The sequence below is a fragment of the Podarcis cretensis genome (genome assembly GCF_951804945.1).
Source record: "Podarcis cretensis genome assembly, contig: SCAFFOLD_25, whole genome shotgun sequence".
Taxonomy (NCBI): Eukaryota; Metazoa; Chordata; class Lepidosauria; order Squamata; family Lacertidae; genus Podarcis; species Podarcis cretensis.
Window position 1 is genome coordinate 101,402 of NW_027647848.1, and position 17,927 is coordinate 119,328.

General features: G+C 49.6%; 2 protein-coding genes and 1 long non-coding RNA gene across 3 annotated transcripts in view; all 3 read left to right on the forward strand.

Annotated features, from left to right (window-relative positions):
• The first annotated feature begins 1,828 nt into the window (after positions 1-1,828).
• AJM1 (apical junction component 1 homolog) lies at positions 1,829-8,836 on the forward strand. Its single transcript, XM_079996476.1, has 4 exons — positions 1,829-2,125; positions 4,402-4,472; positions 6,219-8,707; positions 8,783-8,836. Exon 3 carries the CDS (start codon positions 6,267-6,269, stop codon positions 8,421-8,423), a length of 2,157 nt encoding a protein of 718 aa, XP_079852602.1. The 5' UTR covers positions 1,829-2,125; positions 4,402-4,472; positions 6,219-6,266; the 3' UTR covers positions 8,424-8,707; positions 8,783-8,836.
• A 2,011-nt stretch (positions 8,837-10,847) lies between these two features.
• Positions 10,848-11,502, forward strand: LOC307208391. The gene is made up of 2 exons (XR_013835140.1): positions 10,848-10,888; positions 11,222-11,502. It is a non-coding gene; the product is annotated as an uncharacterized lncRNA (long non-coding RNA).
• A 1,903-nt stretch (positions 11,503-13,405) lies between these two features.
• The window catches only part of LOC307208388 (uncharacterized protein), a 98,354-nt gene continuing 93,832 nt past the window's right edge, over positions 13,406-17,927 (forward strand). The window contains exon 1 of the mRNA XM_079996469.1: positions 13,406-13,685. Within this exon, the coding sequence (XP_079852595.1) occupies positions 13,550-13,685 (136 nt within the window). The 5' untranslated portion in view covers positions 13,406-13,549. The remainder of the gene's footprint in view (positions 13,686-17,927) is intronic.

The window sequence follows — 17,927 nt, forward strand, 5'->3', positions numbered from 1 at the left end:
GGCTCCTTCTCTGCCCCCCACAAGTGGACCAGGCTGCCCCCCACAAGTGGACCAGGCTGCTCCCCATAAGTGGACCAGGCTGCTCCCCACAAGTAGATCAGGCTGCTCCTTCTCTGCCCCCCACAAGTAGACCAGGCTGCCCCCCACAAGTGGACCAGGCTGCTCCTTCTCTGCCCCCCACAAGTAGATCAGGCTGCTCCCCACAAGTGGACCAGGCTGCCCCCCACAAGTAGATCAGGCTGCTCCTTCTCTGCCCCCCACAAGTAGATCAGGCTGCTCCCCATAAGTGGACCAGGCTGCTCCCCACAAGTAGATCAGGCTGCTCCTTCTCTGCCCCCCACAAGTAGACCAGGCTGCCCCCCACAAGTGAACCAGGCTGCTCCTTCTCTGTCCCCCACAAGTGGACCAGGCTGCCCCCCACAAGTGGACCAGGCTGCTCCTTCTCTGCCCCCCACAAGTAGACCAGGCTGCCCCCCACAAGTGGACCAGGCTGCTCCCCCTCTGCCCCCCACAAGTGGACCAGGCTGCTCCCCACAAGTGGACCAGGCTGCTCCCCACAAGTGGACCAGGCTGCTCCCCACAAGTGGGCCAGACTTTTCCCTCTCTGCCCCCCACAAGTGGACCAGGCTTCTCCCCACAAGTGGACCAGGCTTTTCCCCCTCTGCGCCCCACAAGTGGACCAGGCTGCTCCCCTTCTGCCCCCCACAAGTGGACCAGGCTGCTCCCCACAAGTGGACCAGGCTGCTCCTTCTCTGCCCCCCACAAGTGGACCAGGCTGCTCCCCATAAGTGGACCAGGCTGCTCCCCACAAGTAGATCAGGCTGCTCCTTCTCTGCCCCCCACAAGTAGACCAGGCTGCCCCCCACAAGTGGACCAGGCTGCTCCTTCTCTGCCCCCCACAAGTAGATCAGGCTGCTCCCCACAAGTGGACCAGGCTGCCCCCCACAAGTAGATCAGGCTGCTCCTTCTCTGCCCCCCACAAGTAGATCAGGCTGCTCCCCATAAGTGGACCAGGCTGCTCCCCACAAGTAGATCAGGCTGCTCCTTCTCTGCCCCCCACAAGTAGACCAGGCTGCCCCCCACAAGTGAACCAGGCTGCTCCTTCTCTGTCCCCCACAAGTGGACCAGGCTGCCCCCCACAAGTGGACCAGGCTGCTCCTTCTCTGCCCCCCACAAGTAGACCAGGCTGCCCCCCACAAGTGGACCAGGCTGCTCCCCCTCTGCCCCCCACAAGTGGACCAGGCTGCTCCCCACAAGTGGACCAGGCTGCTCCCCACAAGTGGACCAGGCTGCTCCCCACAAGTGGGCCAGACTTTTCCCTCTCTGCCCCCCACAAGTGGACCAGGCTTCTCCCCACAAGTGGACCAGGCTTTTCCCCCTCTGCGCCCCACAAGTGGACCAGGCTGCTCCCCTTCTGCCCCCCACAAGTGAACCAGGCTGCTCCCCCTCTGCGCCCCACAAGTGGACCAGGCTTCTCCCCACAAGTGGACCAGGCTTTTCCCTCTCTGCCCCCCACAAGTGGACCAAACTGCCCCCCACAAGTGGGCCAGGCTGCCCCCTACAAGTGGACTAGGCTGCTCCCTCTCTGCCCCCCACAAGTGGACCAAACTGCTCCCCTTCTGCCCCCCACAAGTGGACCAGGCTGCTCCCTCTCTGCCCCCCACAAGTGGACCAAACTGCTCCCCTTCTGCCCCCCACAAGTGGACCAGGCTTTTCCCCCTCTGCCCCCCCCCAAGTAGACCAGGCTGCTCCCCCTCCGCTCCCCACAAGTGGACCAGTCTTTCCCCCCTCTGCGCCCCACAAGTGGGCCAGGCTGCCCCCCCATCCATTTCCCATCCGCGGCCCCTTTAAGGCGCTCTTCCTCCCGGCGGCCACACGGTGGCGCTGCGGACCTGGCAACGCATCCTCCACTGCGGCTGCGCGGAGCCAACAGGCCAGGCGACATCGGGCGCTTCGGACCGCTCCAAATCGCCCGGACATCGCAGGGGGGAATTGGAAGAGACCATCGCCCTTTCCCTCCTGTCCGGTAGGGGGGGAGCGCCTGGACCGATGGTCGACACGATTACCGGGGAAGGGGGCGATCTCCGATTTCCTCCCCCTCCTCCCCGAGGTGGTTCCTGCCAAGGTGACGTCAGGCCGGCGCTTGGAACCCCCCCAACCCCACCGCACCCCCGCCAGCCGCGGCAGATGGTTCGGCTCGGCTGTAGACAAGCGGGAGGAGGACGAGACCATTTGTGGAAAGAGGGGGGGATGGTCTAATTGGGGGAAGAGGGTAGCAGAATGGTCCACTTGTGGGGGGCAGAGGGGGAGCAGCCTGGTCCATTTGTGGGGGGCAGAGGGGGAGTAGCCTGGTCCACTTGTGGGGGGCAGAGGGGGAGCAGCCTGGTCCACTTGTGGGGCGCAGAGGGGGAGCAGCTTGGTCCACTTATGGGGATCAGAGGGGGAGCAGCCTGGTCCACTTGTGGGGAGCAGAGGGGGAGCAGCCTGGTCCACTTGTGGGAAGCAGAGGTGGAGCAGCCTGGTCCACTTGTGGGGGGCAGAGGGGGAGCAGCCTGGTCCACTTGTGGGAAGCAGAGGTGGAGCAGCCTGGTCCACTTGTGGGGGGCAGAGGGGGAGCAGCCTGGTCCATTTGTGGGGGGCAGAGGGGGAGCAGCCTGGTCCATTTGTGGGGGGCAGAGGGGGAGCAGCCTGGTCCACTTATGGGGATCAGAGGGGGAGCAGCCTGGTCCACTTATGGGGGGCAGAGGGGGGAAAGCCTGGTCCACTTGTGGGGGGCAGAGGGGGAGCAGCCTGGTCCATTTGTGGGGGGCAGAGGGGGAGTAGCCTGGTCCACTTGTGGGGGGCAGAGGGGGAGCAGCCTGGTCCACTTGTGGGGGGCAGAGGGGGAGCAGCCTGGTCCACTTGTGGGGGGCAGAGGGGGAGCAGCCTGGTCCACTTGTGGGAAGCAGAGGTGGAGCAGCCTGGTCCACTTGTGGGGGGCAGAGGGGGAGCAGCCTGGTCCATTTGTGGGGGGCAGAGGGGGAGCAGCCTGGTCCATTTGTGGGGGGCAGAGGGGGAGCAGCCTGGTCCACTTATGGGGATCAGAGGGGGAGCAGCCTGGTCCACTTATGGGGGGCAGAGGGGGGAAAGCCTGGTCCACTTGTGGGGGGCAGAGGGGGAGCAGCCTGGTCCATTTGTGGGGGGCAGAGGGGGAGTAGCCTGGTCCACTTGTGGGGGGCAGAGGGGGAGCAGCCTGGTCCACTTGTGGGGGGCAGAGGGGGAGCAGCCTGGTCCATTTGTGGGGGGCAGAGGGGGAGTAGCCTGGTCCACTTGTGGGGGGCAGAGGGGGAGCAGCCTGGTCCACTTGTGGGGGGCAGAGGGGGAGCAGCCTGGTCCATTTGTGGGGGGCAGAGGGGGAGCAGCCTGGTCCACTTATGGGGATCAGAGGGGGAGCAGCCTGGTCCACTTATGGGGGGCAGAGGGGGGAAAGCCTGGTCCACTTGTGGGGGGCAGAGGGGGAGCAGCCTGGTCCATTTGTGGGGGGCAGAGGGGGAGTAGCCTGGTCCACTTGTGGGGGGCAGAGGGGGAGCAGCCTGGTCCACTTGTGGGGGGCAGAGGGGGAGCAGCCTGGTCCATTTGTGGGGGGCAGAGGGGGAGCAGCCTGGTCCATTTGTGGGGGGCAGAGGGGGAGCAGCCTGGTCCACTTATGGGGATCAGAGGGGGAGCAGCCTGGTCCACTTATGGGGCGCAGAGGGGGGAAAGCCTGGTCCACTTGTGGGGGGCAGAGGGGGAGCAGCCTGGTCCATTTGTGGGGGGCAGAGGGGGAGTAGCCTGGTCCACTTGTGGGGAGCAGAGAGGGAGCAGCCTGGTCCACTTGTGGGGGGCAGAAGGGGAGCAGAATGGTCCACTTATGGGGCGCAGAGAGGGAGCAGCCTGGTCCACTTGTGGGGGGCAAAGGGGGAGCAGCCTGGTCCACTTGTGGGGAGCATCCTGGTCCACTTGTGGGGGGCAGAGGGGGAGCAGCCTGCTCCACTTATGGGGGGCAGAGGGGGAGCAGCCTTGTCCACTTGTGGGGAGCAGCCTGGTCTACTTGTGGGGAGCAGAGGGGGAGCAGCCTGGTCCACTTGTGGGGAGGAGAGGGGGAGCAGCCTGGTCCACTTGTGGGGGGCAGAGGGGGAGCAGCCTGGTCCACTTATGGGGTCAGGGGGGGAGCAGCCTGGTCTACTTGTGGGGCGCAGAGAGGGAGCGGCTTGGTCCCATTGCGGGGAGCGGTTGCTCTTCTGACTCTTATAACCCAAGCTGCTCCCCCTCTGCCCCCCACAAGTGGACCAGGCTATAACCCAAGGTTGCCCCTGAGCATGCGCAGAGTGCCTTTGCCTCTCCCCATAACTGACCCCTCCACTGTTCTGTTTCGAACTCTAGGCCCCTCGCCTGACGCCCCGGGGAGCAGCATGGAGCGCCGGCCCCACACCCCGCGACGCCTGCCAGGCCAGGTAGGACCACCGCCCTGAGCTGCTAGCTTTCATGAGGCGGGGAGTTCCCCAGGTTGTGCCTCCCACGCTCTAGTCCCATAAGGGTGCTGGGAATTGTAGTTTCGCTGCCTTAAAACTCACACCACAGCGGGAAAACTACAATTCCCATCATCGCAGACCGCCGGTCCGGCTAGCTAAGGATCATGGGAATTGTAGTTTTTTCCCAGCTGCTTGGGACTACAGCTTCCATGATCCCTAACTAGGCAGACCAGAGATCAGGGATGGTGGGAATTGTAGTTTGTTCCACCTGTTTGGGACTACAACTCCCATGATCCCTAGCTAGCGGGAAAACAGCGGGAAAACTACAATTCTGAACGCTGGTTTGGCGAGCTAGCGGTTATGGGAATTGTAGTTTTTTCCAGCTGTTTGGGACTACAACTCCCATGATCCCTCGCTAGCTGGACCAGCTGTCAGGGATGATAGGAATGGTAGTTTTTCCAGCTGTTTGGGACTACAACTCCCATGATCCCTAGTTAGCCAGACCAGCAGTCACAGATGATGGGAATGGTAGTTTTTCCCGATGTTTGGGACTACAACTCCCATGATCCTTAGCTAGCCGGACCAGCTGTCAGGGATGATGGAAATTGTAGTTTTCCCCGCTGTTTGGGACTACAACTTCCATGATCCCTAGTTAGCCAGACCAGCAGTCACAGATGATGGGAATTGTAGTTTTCCCAGCTGTTTGGGACTACAACTCCCATGATCCCTAGCTAGCCGGACCAGCTGTCAGGGATGGTGGGAATGGTAGTTTTCCCCAATGTTTGGGACTACAACTCCCATGATCCCTAGTTAGCCAGACCAGCAGTCACGGATGACGGGAATTGTAGTATTTCCAGCTCTTTGGGACTACAACTCCCATGATCCTTAGCTAACCGGATCAGAGACCAGGGATGATGGAAATTGTAGTTTCCCCCGCTGTTTGGGACTACAGCTCCCATCATCCCTAGCTAGCGGGGAAACTGCAATTCCCATCATCCCTGACCACTGTTCTATCTAGGGATCATGGGAATTGTAGTTTTTTCCAGCTCTTTGGGACTACAACTCCCATGATCCCTCGCTAGCGGGAAAACTACAATTCCCATCATCCCTGACCACTGTTCTGTCTATCAAGGGGTCATGGGAATTGTAGTTTCCCCCCAGCTTTTTTGGACTACAACTCCCATGATCCCTCGCTAGCCGGGCCAGCTGTCAGGGATGATGGGAATGGTAGTTTTCCCCGATGTTTGGGACTACAACTCCCATGATCCCTCGCTAGCCGGGCCAGCGGTCAGGGATGATGGGAATGGTAGTTTTTCCCGATGTTGGGGACTACAACTCCCATGATCCTTAGCTAACCGGATCAGCGATTCGGGATGATGGAAATTGTAGTTTCCCCCGCTGTTGGGACTACAACTCCCATGATCCCTGGCTAGTGGGAATACAGCGGGGAAACTATAATTCCCATCCGCCCTGACCGCTGGTTTGGCGAGCTCGGGATCATGGGAGTTGTAGTCCCAAACATCGGGAAAAACTACCATTCCCATCACCCCTGACTGCTGGCCTGGCTAGCGAGGGATCATGGGAGTTGGAGTTCCAAACAGCTGGGAAAAAACTACAATTCCCACCATCCCTAGCTAGCTGGACCAGCAGTCGGGGAGGATGGGAATGGTAGTTCCCCCCCGCTCTTTGGAACTCCCTGCCACTTGACGCCCCTTCCTCTCCCCGCAGGATCCGCACTGAGGGCGGCGCGGCGCCGGGCAGCCCGCCCTTCCGAAGATGACCCGCACCCACCCGCCGGACCTCCTCCGCCACGTCCAGACGGCGCCGCCCTTCCCCTGCGCCATGTCGGGGGCGCCCCAGCCCTTCCACAAGCGCCACTGCCGCAGCTTCGACTTCCTGGAGTGGCTGGACGACGAAGCGCCGGCGCCCGGTGCCCGGCGCGGGCGCGAGGCCCCCAGAGACCCGGCGCCCCGGGCCCGCTCCAAAAGCGCCGGGCGCCACGCCAACGAGCTGCACCCCGTCAAGCTCCAGCCCCAGCGCAGCCGCATCTCCCCCTTCCCAGGCGCCAACGCGCCGCCCCCCAACGCCCCGCGCCGGCGCCTGGACATCAAGCCCGACCCGCCGCCGCCGCCGCGCTACGTCTCCCCGGCACGGAGCGGCCTGACTGTGCCCGGCGCCTGGCGCCCCTCCCGCACCCCGACGCCCAGCGACACCTACGAGGGAGAACCGTACGACCCGAACCCGCAACCGGCGCCCCTCCAGGTCTTCTACGCTGGGGACGGAGGGTACGCTCCACCGCCGCGCCCGCTCCGCAACTACGTTTCCCCGTTCCTGGACGCCCACCCTGTCCAGGAGGCGCCCAGCCGCAACTACGTTTCCCCCTTTTACGGCGCCGTGCCAACCTTCGACGGCGCCACGCCTCCCTTTTACGGCGCCGCGCCCCCCTTTTACGGCGCCGCGGCGCCGCCCTTCGAGGGCGTCGCGACCGTCCCGGCGCCTGTCTCGCGAACATACCCACACCCGTACGGCGCCTGGCGCCCGGTGGCGGCGCCCTACCAGACGTGGCAAGTCGGGTGCTACCCCCCGGGCGCCGCCCAATCCGCCTGGCCCCCGCCGCGCCTGGGAAGCGAAGCGCGCAGCCACTCCAAGTCGTGGGACGACATCCTGGCGCCGCGCGGGCGCCCCGACCCGCCGCTGTGGCGCGGGCGCAGCTACGAGAACATTCTCGCGCGCCACCCGCCGCCGCCGGCCCTCTCGCCCGACGCCCGGCGCCCGGCGCCCGTGGTGGTGACGCTCTCCAGCTCCCCCAAACGCTACGCCGCTCTCTCCCTCTCGGAAAACTCGCTGCTGGAAAAACCGGGCGCCGCCGGGCGCGGCGCCTGGTTCGTGATGCCCGAGATCACCATCACCGACAACGAGATCGCCGGGCACCCGGCGCCGGCGCGCCAACGCAGTTTGGAGCAGCTGGACCAGCTGATTACGGACCTGGTGATCGACTACAAACCGGGCGCCGATCCCGAGACGCCGGGCGCCAACTCCCCGGACGCCAGCACCGACGAGGACGACGTCATGTGCTCCAACGCCCGCTGCGGGCGCACGGAAACCATGTTCCACGCCTGCCTCTACTTCAAGTCCTGCCACAGCTGCCGCACCCTCTACTGCTCGCGCCACTGCCGGCGCCAGGACTGGCGCCGCCACAAGGAGCGCTGCGCCGCCGGGCGCGCCGCCAGCGCCTGCCGCAACGCGCTACGTTTCTCCCGCGAGGACGCCGCCGCGCACCGGGCCTTCTCCCGCCTGGCGCGGGTCGGCTTCCTCTCCCGCGGGCGCGGCGTCCTCTTCCTCGGCTTCCCGGGCGCCGCCGCCGCCGAAAACTTCCTCCGGGCCGGACTGGGCGCCCTGGCGGCGGCGCCAACTTACCTGTCCCTCCGCGAAGTGGGCGCCCACGCCGGGAAGCTGGGCGCCTACGCCCGGGAGTTGCAGCGCGCCGGAGAGGATTACGACCCGGCGGAGTGCTTCGTGCTGAACGTCACCGTGGCGGCGGGCGAAGGGCACCCGGTTTCGCGCCAGCACGCCAAGGTGGCGCTGGCGGCCTCGGCGCCCGGTGCGGCGGCGCCGGGCGCCGAGATCGAGACGCTGATTTTGACGCCGCCGCCGGGCGCCGGGGACCAGGAGGACCGGCGGGCACGGGAGGTGTGCTTCGTCCACATCCAGCGGGAGCTTCGCACCCGGGGCGTGGCGCTGCGGCGCGAGTTCCCGGAGGTCTACGGGCGCCTGGTGGCCTTTGTGGAGAGCGGGCGCCGCTTCACGCCCACCACTATCTATCCCGTCGACAAGAGGACGGGGAAGCAGTTCCTCTGCATGATCATGGCGGGATCCGAACCCAGGACCCTGGACTGGGTGGCCAGTCCCAACTTGCTGGATGAGTTGATGTGAGGCGGGGAGTTCCAAGGGAGGATGGACGGAAACGAAAGACAGAAATGGGCGCTGTTTTGGTGCAATTCTGCGTTCAAGTGGCAGGGAGTTCCAACGGTCAGAAGGAAAAATGGGCTCCGTTTTGCTGCAGTTCCTTCCACATTTCTGTGTTCAAGTGGCAGGGAGTTTTAATGGGAAAAACGGGCAAAAAAAAAGACAGAAATGGGCTCTATTTTGCTGCACTTTGTGCGACGTCTCTTGCTTCAAGTGGCAGGGAGTTCCGATGGGGGGAAAACCAGACATGGGCTCCATTTTGCTGTTTCTTTGTTCAAGTGGCAGGGAGTTCCAAAGGAAAGAACAGAACGAAAACCAAGAAATAGGCTCCGTTTTGCTGCAGTTTGTGCAATGTTTCTGTCTTCAAGTGGCAGGGAGTTCCAGTGGGAAGAACTTCTCCAAAACGGACAAAGAAAACAGATATGGACTCCGTTCTTTTTGCAGTTCATTATATGTCTCTTTGTTCAAGTGGCAGGGAGTTCCAATGGGAAGAACAGACAAAAATAGACAGAAATGGGCTCTGTTTTGCTGCAGTTTGTGGGCTGTTTCTTGGTTCAAGCGGCAGGGAGTTCCAGTGGGAGGAATGGGCAAAAAAAGACAAACATGGGACAGAAAACGGACATCCATTTCTGTTTGTTCAAGTGGCAGGGAGTTCCAACGGGAAGGACGAAAAACGGGCACCGTTTTGCTGCAGTTTGTGCAACGTCTATGTGTTCAAGTTGCAGGGAGTTCCACTGGGAAGAATGGAGAAAAAAAGACAGAAATGGGCTCCCTTTTGCTGCCGTTTGTGCAATGTTTCTGTGTTCAAGTGGCAGGCAGTTCCAATGGGAAGAACTACTCCAGAACGGACAAAGAAAACAGGCAAGGGACGGAAAACGGGCATCCATTTCTCTTTGTTCAAGTGGCAGGGAGTTCCAATGGGAATAACGGACAAAAAAAAACACCAGAAATGGGCTCTGTTTGGCTGCAGTTCCTTCAATGTTTCTGTGTTCAAGTGGCAGGGAGTTCCAATGGGAAGAACGGACAAAAAAAGACAGAAATGGGCTCAGTTTTGCTGCAGTTTGTGGGACATCTCTTTGTTCAAGTGGCAGGGAGTTCCAATGGGAAGAACTCCTCCCAAACGAACAAAAAAAGACAGACCTGGGCTCCGTTTTCCTGCAGTTCCTTCCATGTTTCTGTGCTCAAGTGGCAGGGAGTTCCTAAGGAAAGAACAGAACAAAAAGCCCAGAAATGGGCTCCGTTCTGGTGCAGTTTGTGGGACGTCTCTGTGTTCAAGTGGCAGGGAGTTCCAGTGGGGAAAATGCACCCAAAAATACAGAAACCGGCTCCGTTTGGCTGCAGTTTGTGGCATGTTTCTATGTTCAAGTGGCAGGGAGTTCCAATGGGGAAAAGACCAGACATGGGCTCCCTTTGGCTGCAGTTTGTGCGACGTTTCTAGGTTCAAGTGGCGGGGAGTTCCAGTGGGAAGAACAGACAAAAGAACACCAGAAATGCGGCTGTTTGGCTGCAGTTCCATCAATGTTTCTGGGTTCAAGTGGCAGGGAGTGCCAATGGGAAGAACGGACCAAAAATGGACCAAAAATGGTGCAATGTTTCTTTGTTCAAGTGGCAGGGAGTTTCGACGTCCTCGGAAATCCCAGATTTATCGGCGACGTTTTGTACGATTCTTTTGGTTTTTTGGGATCATTTATTGTTTCATAATAATAGGGGGTTATTTTGAAATTCAAAAGAATACCGAATAATTCCAAATTATCATGTTTTAAAAACTGGAATGCCATTCTTCCCGGAATGCCAATTCTTTTCTCGGACGATTACTAGGATCAATATGATTGGTGAAGTTTTGTATTCTTAATATTATTATTATTATTATTATTATTATTATTATTATTATTGCACTTTTGGAAGGCTGTCGAAAACGGTACAATGAATGTTGTATATATATAAAAAAGATATTTTTCCTTTGACGGTGCTGGAAAAGGATCGATATTATTGGTATGGTTATTATTAATTAATTAATTAATCAATTAATTATAATTTATTATAATTATAATTATATTTATTATAATTTATTATACTTATAATTTATTATAATTATTATAATTTATTCTGGTCTGTTATTATTAATTATTAATTATGACTATGGTTATCATTATTTATTTATTATTAACTATTATTAATTATTTTCATTGCTGCTGCTATCATTGCGATCATTATCAATTATTAATACATTATTTATAATTGTTTAATAATAATAATAATTTATCATTATCAATTATCCATTGTTACCATTATCAATTATGAATACATTTATCTTACATCAATTATATAAATATAATACATCAATTATCATTATCATTTATAATTGCTTAATAATAATAATAATAATAATAATAATAATAATAATAATGTATTATTATTATTATTATCGGAAGGTAAACTGTAAAATGGGTGCGTCAGACGAAGGAATTGTATGTTGAATGCCAAATCCTATCAAAATCCTATTTTTTCCCCTTGAGGATTTAAATGGTGCGGAATAGACAGAAAAATTATTCTTATTATTCATTACTGTTTATTATTATTATTATTATTATTATTATTATTATTATTATTATTATTTACTGTTTATTATTATTATTATTATTATTAGTATTATTAGTATTATTACTGTTAATTATTATTATTATTATTATTATTATTATTATTATTTAATGTTAATTATTATTAATTATTATTACTTTTAATTATAATTAATTATAATTAATTAGGTTGATGTGACAAGCTGTAAAATGGGTGCATCGGACGAAGGAATTTTATGTCGAATGCCAAATCCTATCAAAAACTTATTTCCCCCCCCGGTTTGTAAATTGTGCGGAAAAAGACGAATGCATGTTCTATTTATTTCCTTAAAGAAAGAGAAATCTATATATATGGAAAAGGTATTTTCTGCTGGAGAAATATAAGAAGCATGTCTATGTACGTTTCTATGGAAAGATATAAATAATAGGAGAAATTATTTGCCTGGAATAAAGACGAAACGGAACTCAAACTCACAACCATGTCGTTTATTATTATTATTATTAATAATAATAATTATAATTATAATTATAATTTTAAATATTATGTTTTGTTGTTGTTGTTATTATTATTATTATATTATATTATGATATGTTATATTATTATTATTATTATTATTATTATTATTATTATATTATATTATATATTATTATATATTATTATATTTATTTTTATTTATTTTATTATTATTATTATATACACACAAAATCTCTCCTATTCATGCAATGTCTTCTCCCGCTTGACACAGTCTGGTGTATTATTATTATTATTATTATTATTATTATTTATTTTTTCTATTATTTTTAATATTATATTATATTATGTTGTGTTATGTTATATTATTATTATTATATTATATTATATTATATTATATTATATTATATTATATTATGTTGTTGTTGTTGTTGTTATTGTTGTTGTTGTTGTTGTTGTTGTTGTTGTTATTATGTTATGTTATGTTATGTTATGTTATGTTATATTATTATTATTATTATTATTATTATTATTATTATACACACACAAAATCTCTCCTATTCATGCCATGTCTTCTCCCGCTTGACACAGTCTGGTGTATTATTATTATTATTACTATTTAATATTTCCCCAAATATCAAAGCTTTTCGCCGCCGTTTTCGATCGCCCCAAAGGAAAAGGAGCAGCGATAATTTGCTCATTAAATTCAGGTTTCTCATCTTATTTAATAAATTTCTTATCTTATTTAATAATATATATTAATAAGAATATAAACATATTATTTAATAATATATCTTATTAAATAAATACTGATTTCTCATTTCCCAAATTTATCATATTATTAAATAATATATAGTATTATTAATAACAATAATAATATATATTATACTATATATTATATAATCACCAAATTTATTATATTTTTAATATATATGAATAATACATACATATTATTTAATCATATATATGATTAGAGAAATATTGATTTATCCTTTCCCAAACTTATTATCGTATTAAATAATATATATTAATAAGAATATGAACATATTATTTAATAATATATCTTATTAAATAAATATTGATTTCTCCTTTCCCAAATTTATTATATTATTAAATAATAATAATAATAATAATAATAATAATAATAATAACAGCAATAATATATATTATAAAATATATATATGATCACCAAATTTATTATATTATTTATATATATACATATTATTTAATCATATATATGATTAGATAAATATTGATTTATCCTTTCCCAAATTTATTATCGTATTAAATAATATATATTAATAAGAATAATAATAATACTATATATTATTTATTCATATATCTTATTATATAGATATTGATTTATCCTTCCACAAATTTATTATCTTACTGCATAATATGTTAATAATAATAATAAAAATAATAATAATATGAATATGAATATTAGTTAATGATAAATTAAATAAATAATATATTTAGGGTCCCAGGGCTGGAAACTACAGCTCCCAAGATGCACCAGGGGCTTGGCCTTGCCTTTCCCTCTTAAGCCTTGGCGCAAAGCATCATGGGGATTGTAGTTTGCTCAGGACTCTTTTCGAGCGATTGGGTCGCGTCAAGGCGCGTCGATTGGCTGAAGCCCACTAACCCCGCCCCCTGCGCGACATCCGACCCACGATTGGCCCCGCCGGCCAGAAGCGACGCGCCCATTGGCTGACCCTACCTACGCCGGCCTATCGAAGAACCTAACCCCGCCCCCTGCGCGAAATCCGGCCCACGATTGGCCCCGCCGGCGAGAAGCGACGCGCCCATTGGCTGACCTTACCTACGCCGGCCTATCGAAGAACCTAACCCCGCCCACTGCGCGGCATCCGATTGGCCCCGCCAGTGAAAAGCGACGCGCCCGTTGGCTGGGCCTACCTGTCAAAAGACGCCTCCAGGGTGGGGCTTCAGGAGACGCCGTGTTGCCATTGGCTCCCTGCCTGTCGACGCGGGCGCTGATTGGCTGGGCCCTTCGCGCTCCTCATTTCTCCTCAGAAAGCGCAGCAATGGCGGACGGAGAGCTGAAGCGGCTTCCCGACGAGGCCGACGGCGTCTTCAAGTACGTCCTCATCCGCGTCACGACGCCGGGCGCCGGGCCGGGGAAGGACGTCGTGCGCGGCTACGCCTGGGCCGAATATCTCGGTGAGGAGACGCGCGGGGCGGGCGCAGAAAGCCGGCGGCGACTTCTGATTGGCCGAGGCGTAGTCACGTGGAATGTGGAGGCGGGTTGCGATTGGGCGAAGCGTAGGCGAGGCGGGGAGAAAACGCGGTTGCGGGTTCCCATTGGGCGAGGCGCAGGCACGTTGAAAGCGAAGGTGGGGATGGAACTTCGGTCGCGACTTTTGATTGGGTGAGGCTTAGGCGAGGCGGGGAGAAATCGACTGTTGTGGGTTCCGATTGGGTGAGGCGCATGCCCGTTAAAAGTGAAGGCGGGGGCAGAAGGCCGGTCGCGGGCTCCGATTGGACGAGGGCGGAAGATGCGGTGGAGTGGCACGTCAGCCTCGCGGCCTCATTGGTCGGGAAGAGCGGGGTCAAGGATCACCCGGAAATGTTTGGAATTGATTGTAAATGGAAGAGGCCACGTTAATATTATTATTATTATTATTATTATTAGAAATTGATGTCACAAAATAAATTAGGAGACTAGGAATAAAAGATTGCTAAATAGTATTCACATATAGTATATTATTATTTTTTATTAGAATCATTAATATTGTTGTTGTTATTATTATTATTATTATTATTATTATTATTATTATTTTATTATTATTATTATTATTAGAAATCGATGTCACAAAATAAAATAGGAGACTAGGAATAAAAGATTGCTAAATAGTATTCACATATAGTATTTTATTATTTATTATTAGAATCATTATTATTATTATTATTATTAATTGATGTCACAAAATAAAATAGACTAGAAATAAAAGATTGCTTAATAGTATTCACATATAGTATTTTATTATTTATTATTAGAATCATTATTATTATTATTATTATTATTATTATTAGAAATTGACGTCTCAAAATAAAATAGGAGACTAGGAATAAAAGATTGCTAAATAGTATTCACATATAGTATTTTATTATTTATTATTAGTAGCATTAATATTATATTATTATTATTATTATTATTATTATTATTATTATTAATTGATATCACAAAATAAAATAGACTAGAAATAAAAGGTTGCTAAATAGTATTCACATATAGTATTTTATTATTTATTATTAGAATCATTATTATTATTATTATTATTATTATTAGAAATTGATGTCACAAAATAAAATAGGAGACGGAAAAAAAGATTGCTAAATAGTATTCACATATAGTATTTTATTATTTATTATTAGTAGCATTAATATTGTTATTTTATTATTATTATTATTATTAGAAATTGATGTCACAAAATAAAATAGGAGACTAGGAATAAAAGATTGCTAAATAGTATTCACATATAGTATTTTATTATTTATTATTAGTAGCATTAATATTGTTATTTTATTATTATCATTATTATTACTAGAAATTGATGTCACAAAATAAAATAGGAGACTAGGAATAAAAGATTGCTAAATAGTATTCACATATAGTATTTTATTATTTATTATTAGTAGCATTAATATTGTTATTTTATTATTATTATTATTATTATAAATTGATGTCACAAAATAAAATAGGAGACTAGGAATAAAAGATTGCTAAATAGTATTCACATATAGTATATTATTATTTATTATTAGAATCATTAATATTATTATTATTATTATTATTATTATTATTATTAATTGATGCCACAAAATAAAGTAGGAGACTAGAAATAAAAGACTGCTAAATAGTATTTTATTATTTATTAGTATCATTTATATTGTTATTATTTAATAATAATAATAATAATAATAATAATTATTATTATTATTATTATTATTATTATTAACTGGGCCCGAGGCAAGCCAGCTAGATGAATGGGGGTATAAATAAATTATGATGCAGCATTCCGGTCCAAAAAGATTGATAATCAATATGTTAAAAATATTATTTATATAAAAAGTTTGTCATACATAATAATCCAATTGGTCATTCCAACTGATGAAGAGTCCTGTGTGCCTCTAAAGCTTGCGCATCGTGGCATCAAAAATAGTCAAATTCAACAATTTGACTCAAGACAACATAACTCAGATAGGAAGAGCCCAGTGTGACTCTAAAACTTGCGCACAAGACCATCCAGTTAAAAGGTAAAATAGTCAAATTGGTCATTCCAACAGGGAAGAGTCCTGTGTGAATCTAAAGCTTGCGCACCATTGCATAAAATAAAAATACCATACAATCCAATTGGTAATTCCTACTGGGGAAGAGTCCTGTGTGACTCGAAAGCTTGCGCACAATATCATAAAATTAAAAGGTGAAATAGTCAAATTGAGAATTCCAACAGGGAAGAGTCCTGTGTGACTCGAAAGCTTGCGCACCATTGCATAAAATAAAAATACCATACAATCCAATTGGTAATTCCTACTGGGGAAGAGTCCTGTGTGACTCGAAAGCTTGCGCACAATATCATAAAATTAAAAGGTGAAATAGTCAAATTGAGAATTCCTACTGGGGAAGAGTCCTGTGTGACTCGAAAGCCTGCGCACCACTGCATAAAATAAAAATACCATACAATCCAATTGGTAGTTTGAGATGTAGTTTGAGGCTTCTAAGGCGCCCTCTAGTCCCTGCAAAGGATTCTGGGAAATGTAGTTTGAAGCTTCTAAGGAGCCCTCTAGCCCCTAAAGGAGTCTGGGAGTTGTAGTTCGAGGCTTCTAAGGCGCCCTCTAGTCCCCCAAAGGAGTCTGGGAGATGTAGTTTGAGGCTTCTAAGGCGCCCTCTAGTCCCCCAAAGGATTCTGGGAGATGTAGTTTGAGGCTTCTAAGGCGCCCTCTAGTCCCCCAAAGGATTCTGGGAGATGTAGTTTGAGGCTTCTAAGGCGCCCTCTAGCCCCCCAAAGGATTCTGGGAGATGTAGTTTGAAGCTTCTAAGGCGCCCTCTAGTCCCCCAAAGGATTCTGGGAGTTGTAGTTTGAGGCTTCTAAGGCGCCCTCTAGTCCCCCAAAGGATTCTGGGAGATGTAGTTTGAAGCTTCTAAGGCGCCCTCTAGCTCCCCAAAGGATTCTGGGAGATGTAGTTTGAAGCTTCTAAGGCGCCCTCTAGCTCCCCAAAGGATTCTGGGAGATGTAGTTTGAGGCTTCTAAGGCGCCCTCTAGTCCCCCAAAGGATTCTGGGAGATGTAGTTTGAAGCTTCAAAGGCGCCCTCTAGCTCCCCAAAGGATTCTGGGAGATGTAGTTTGAAGCTTCTAAGGCGCCCTCTAGCTCCCCAAAGGATTCTGGGAGATGTAGTTTGAAGCTTCTAAGGCGCCCTCTAGCTCCCCAAAGGATTCTGGGAGATGTAGTTTGAGGCATCTAAGGCGCCCTCTAGTCCCTGCAAAGGATTCTGGGAGATGTAGTTTGAGGCTTCTAAGGCGCCCTCTAGCTCCCCAAAGGATTCTGGGAGATGTAGTTTGAGGCTTCTAAGGCGCCCTCTAGTCCCCCAAAGGATTCTGGGAGATGTAGTTTGAAGCTTCTAAGGCGCCCTCTAGCTCCCCAAAGGATTCTGGGAGATGTAGTTTGAGGCATCTAAGGCGCCCTCTAGTCCCTGCAAAGGATTCTGGGAGATGTAGTTTGAGGCTTCTAAGGCGCCCTCTAGCCCCCCAAAGGATTCTGGGAGATGTAGTTTGAAGCTTCTAAGGCGCCCTCTAGTCCCCCAAATGATTCTGGGAGTTGTAGTTTGAGGCTTCTAAGGAGCCCTCTAGTCCCTGCAAAGGATTCTGGGAGATGTAGTTTGAGGCTTCTAAGGCGCCCTCTAGTCCCCCAAAGGATTCTGGGAGATGTAGTTTGAGGCTTTAAGGCGCCCTCTAGTCCCCCAAAGGATTCTGGGAGACGTAGTTTGAGGCTTTAAGGCGGCCTCTAGTCCCCCAAAGGATTCTGGGAGACGTAGTTTGAGGCATCTAAGGCGCCCTCTAGCCCCCCAAAGGAGTCTGGGAGATGTCGTTTGAGGCTTCTAAGGCGCCCTCTAGCCCCCCAAAGGAGTCTGGGAGATGTAGTTTGAGGCTTTAAGGCGGCCTCTAGTTCCCCAAAGGATTCTGGGAGATGTAGTTTGAGGCTTCTAAGGCGAGCTCTAGTCCCTGCAAAGGATTCTGGGAGATGTAGTTTGAGGCATCTAAGGCGCCCTCTAGTCCCTGCAAAGGATTCTGGGAGATGTGGTTTGAAGCTTCTAATGCGCCCTCTAGCCCCTAAAGGAGTCTGGGAGTTGTAGTTCGAGGCATCTAAGGCGCTCTCTAGTCCCCCAAAGGAGTCTGGGAGATG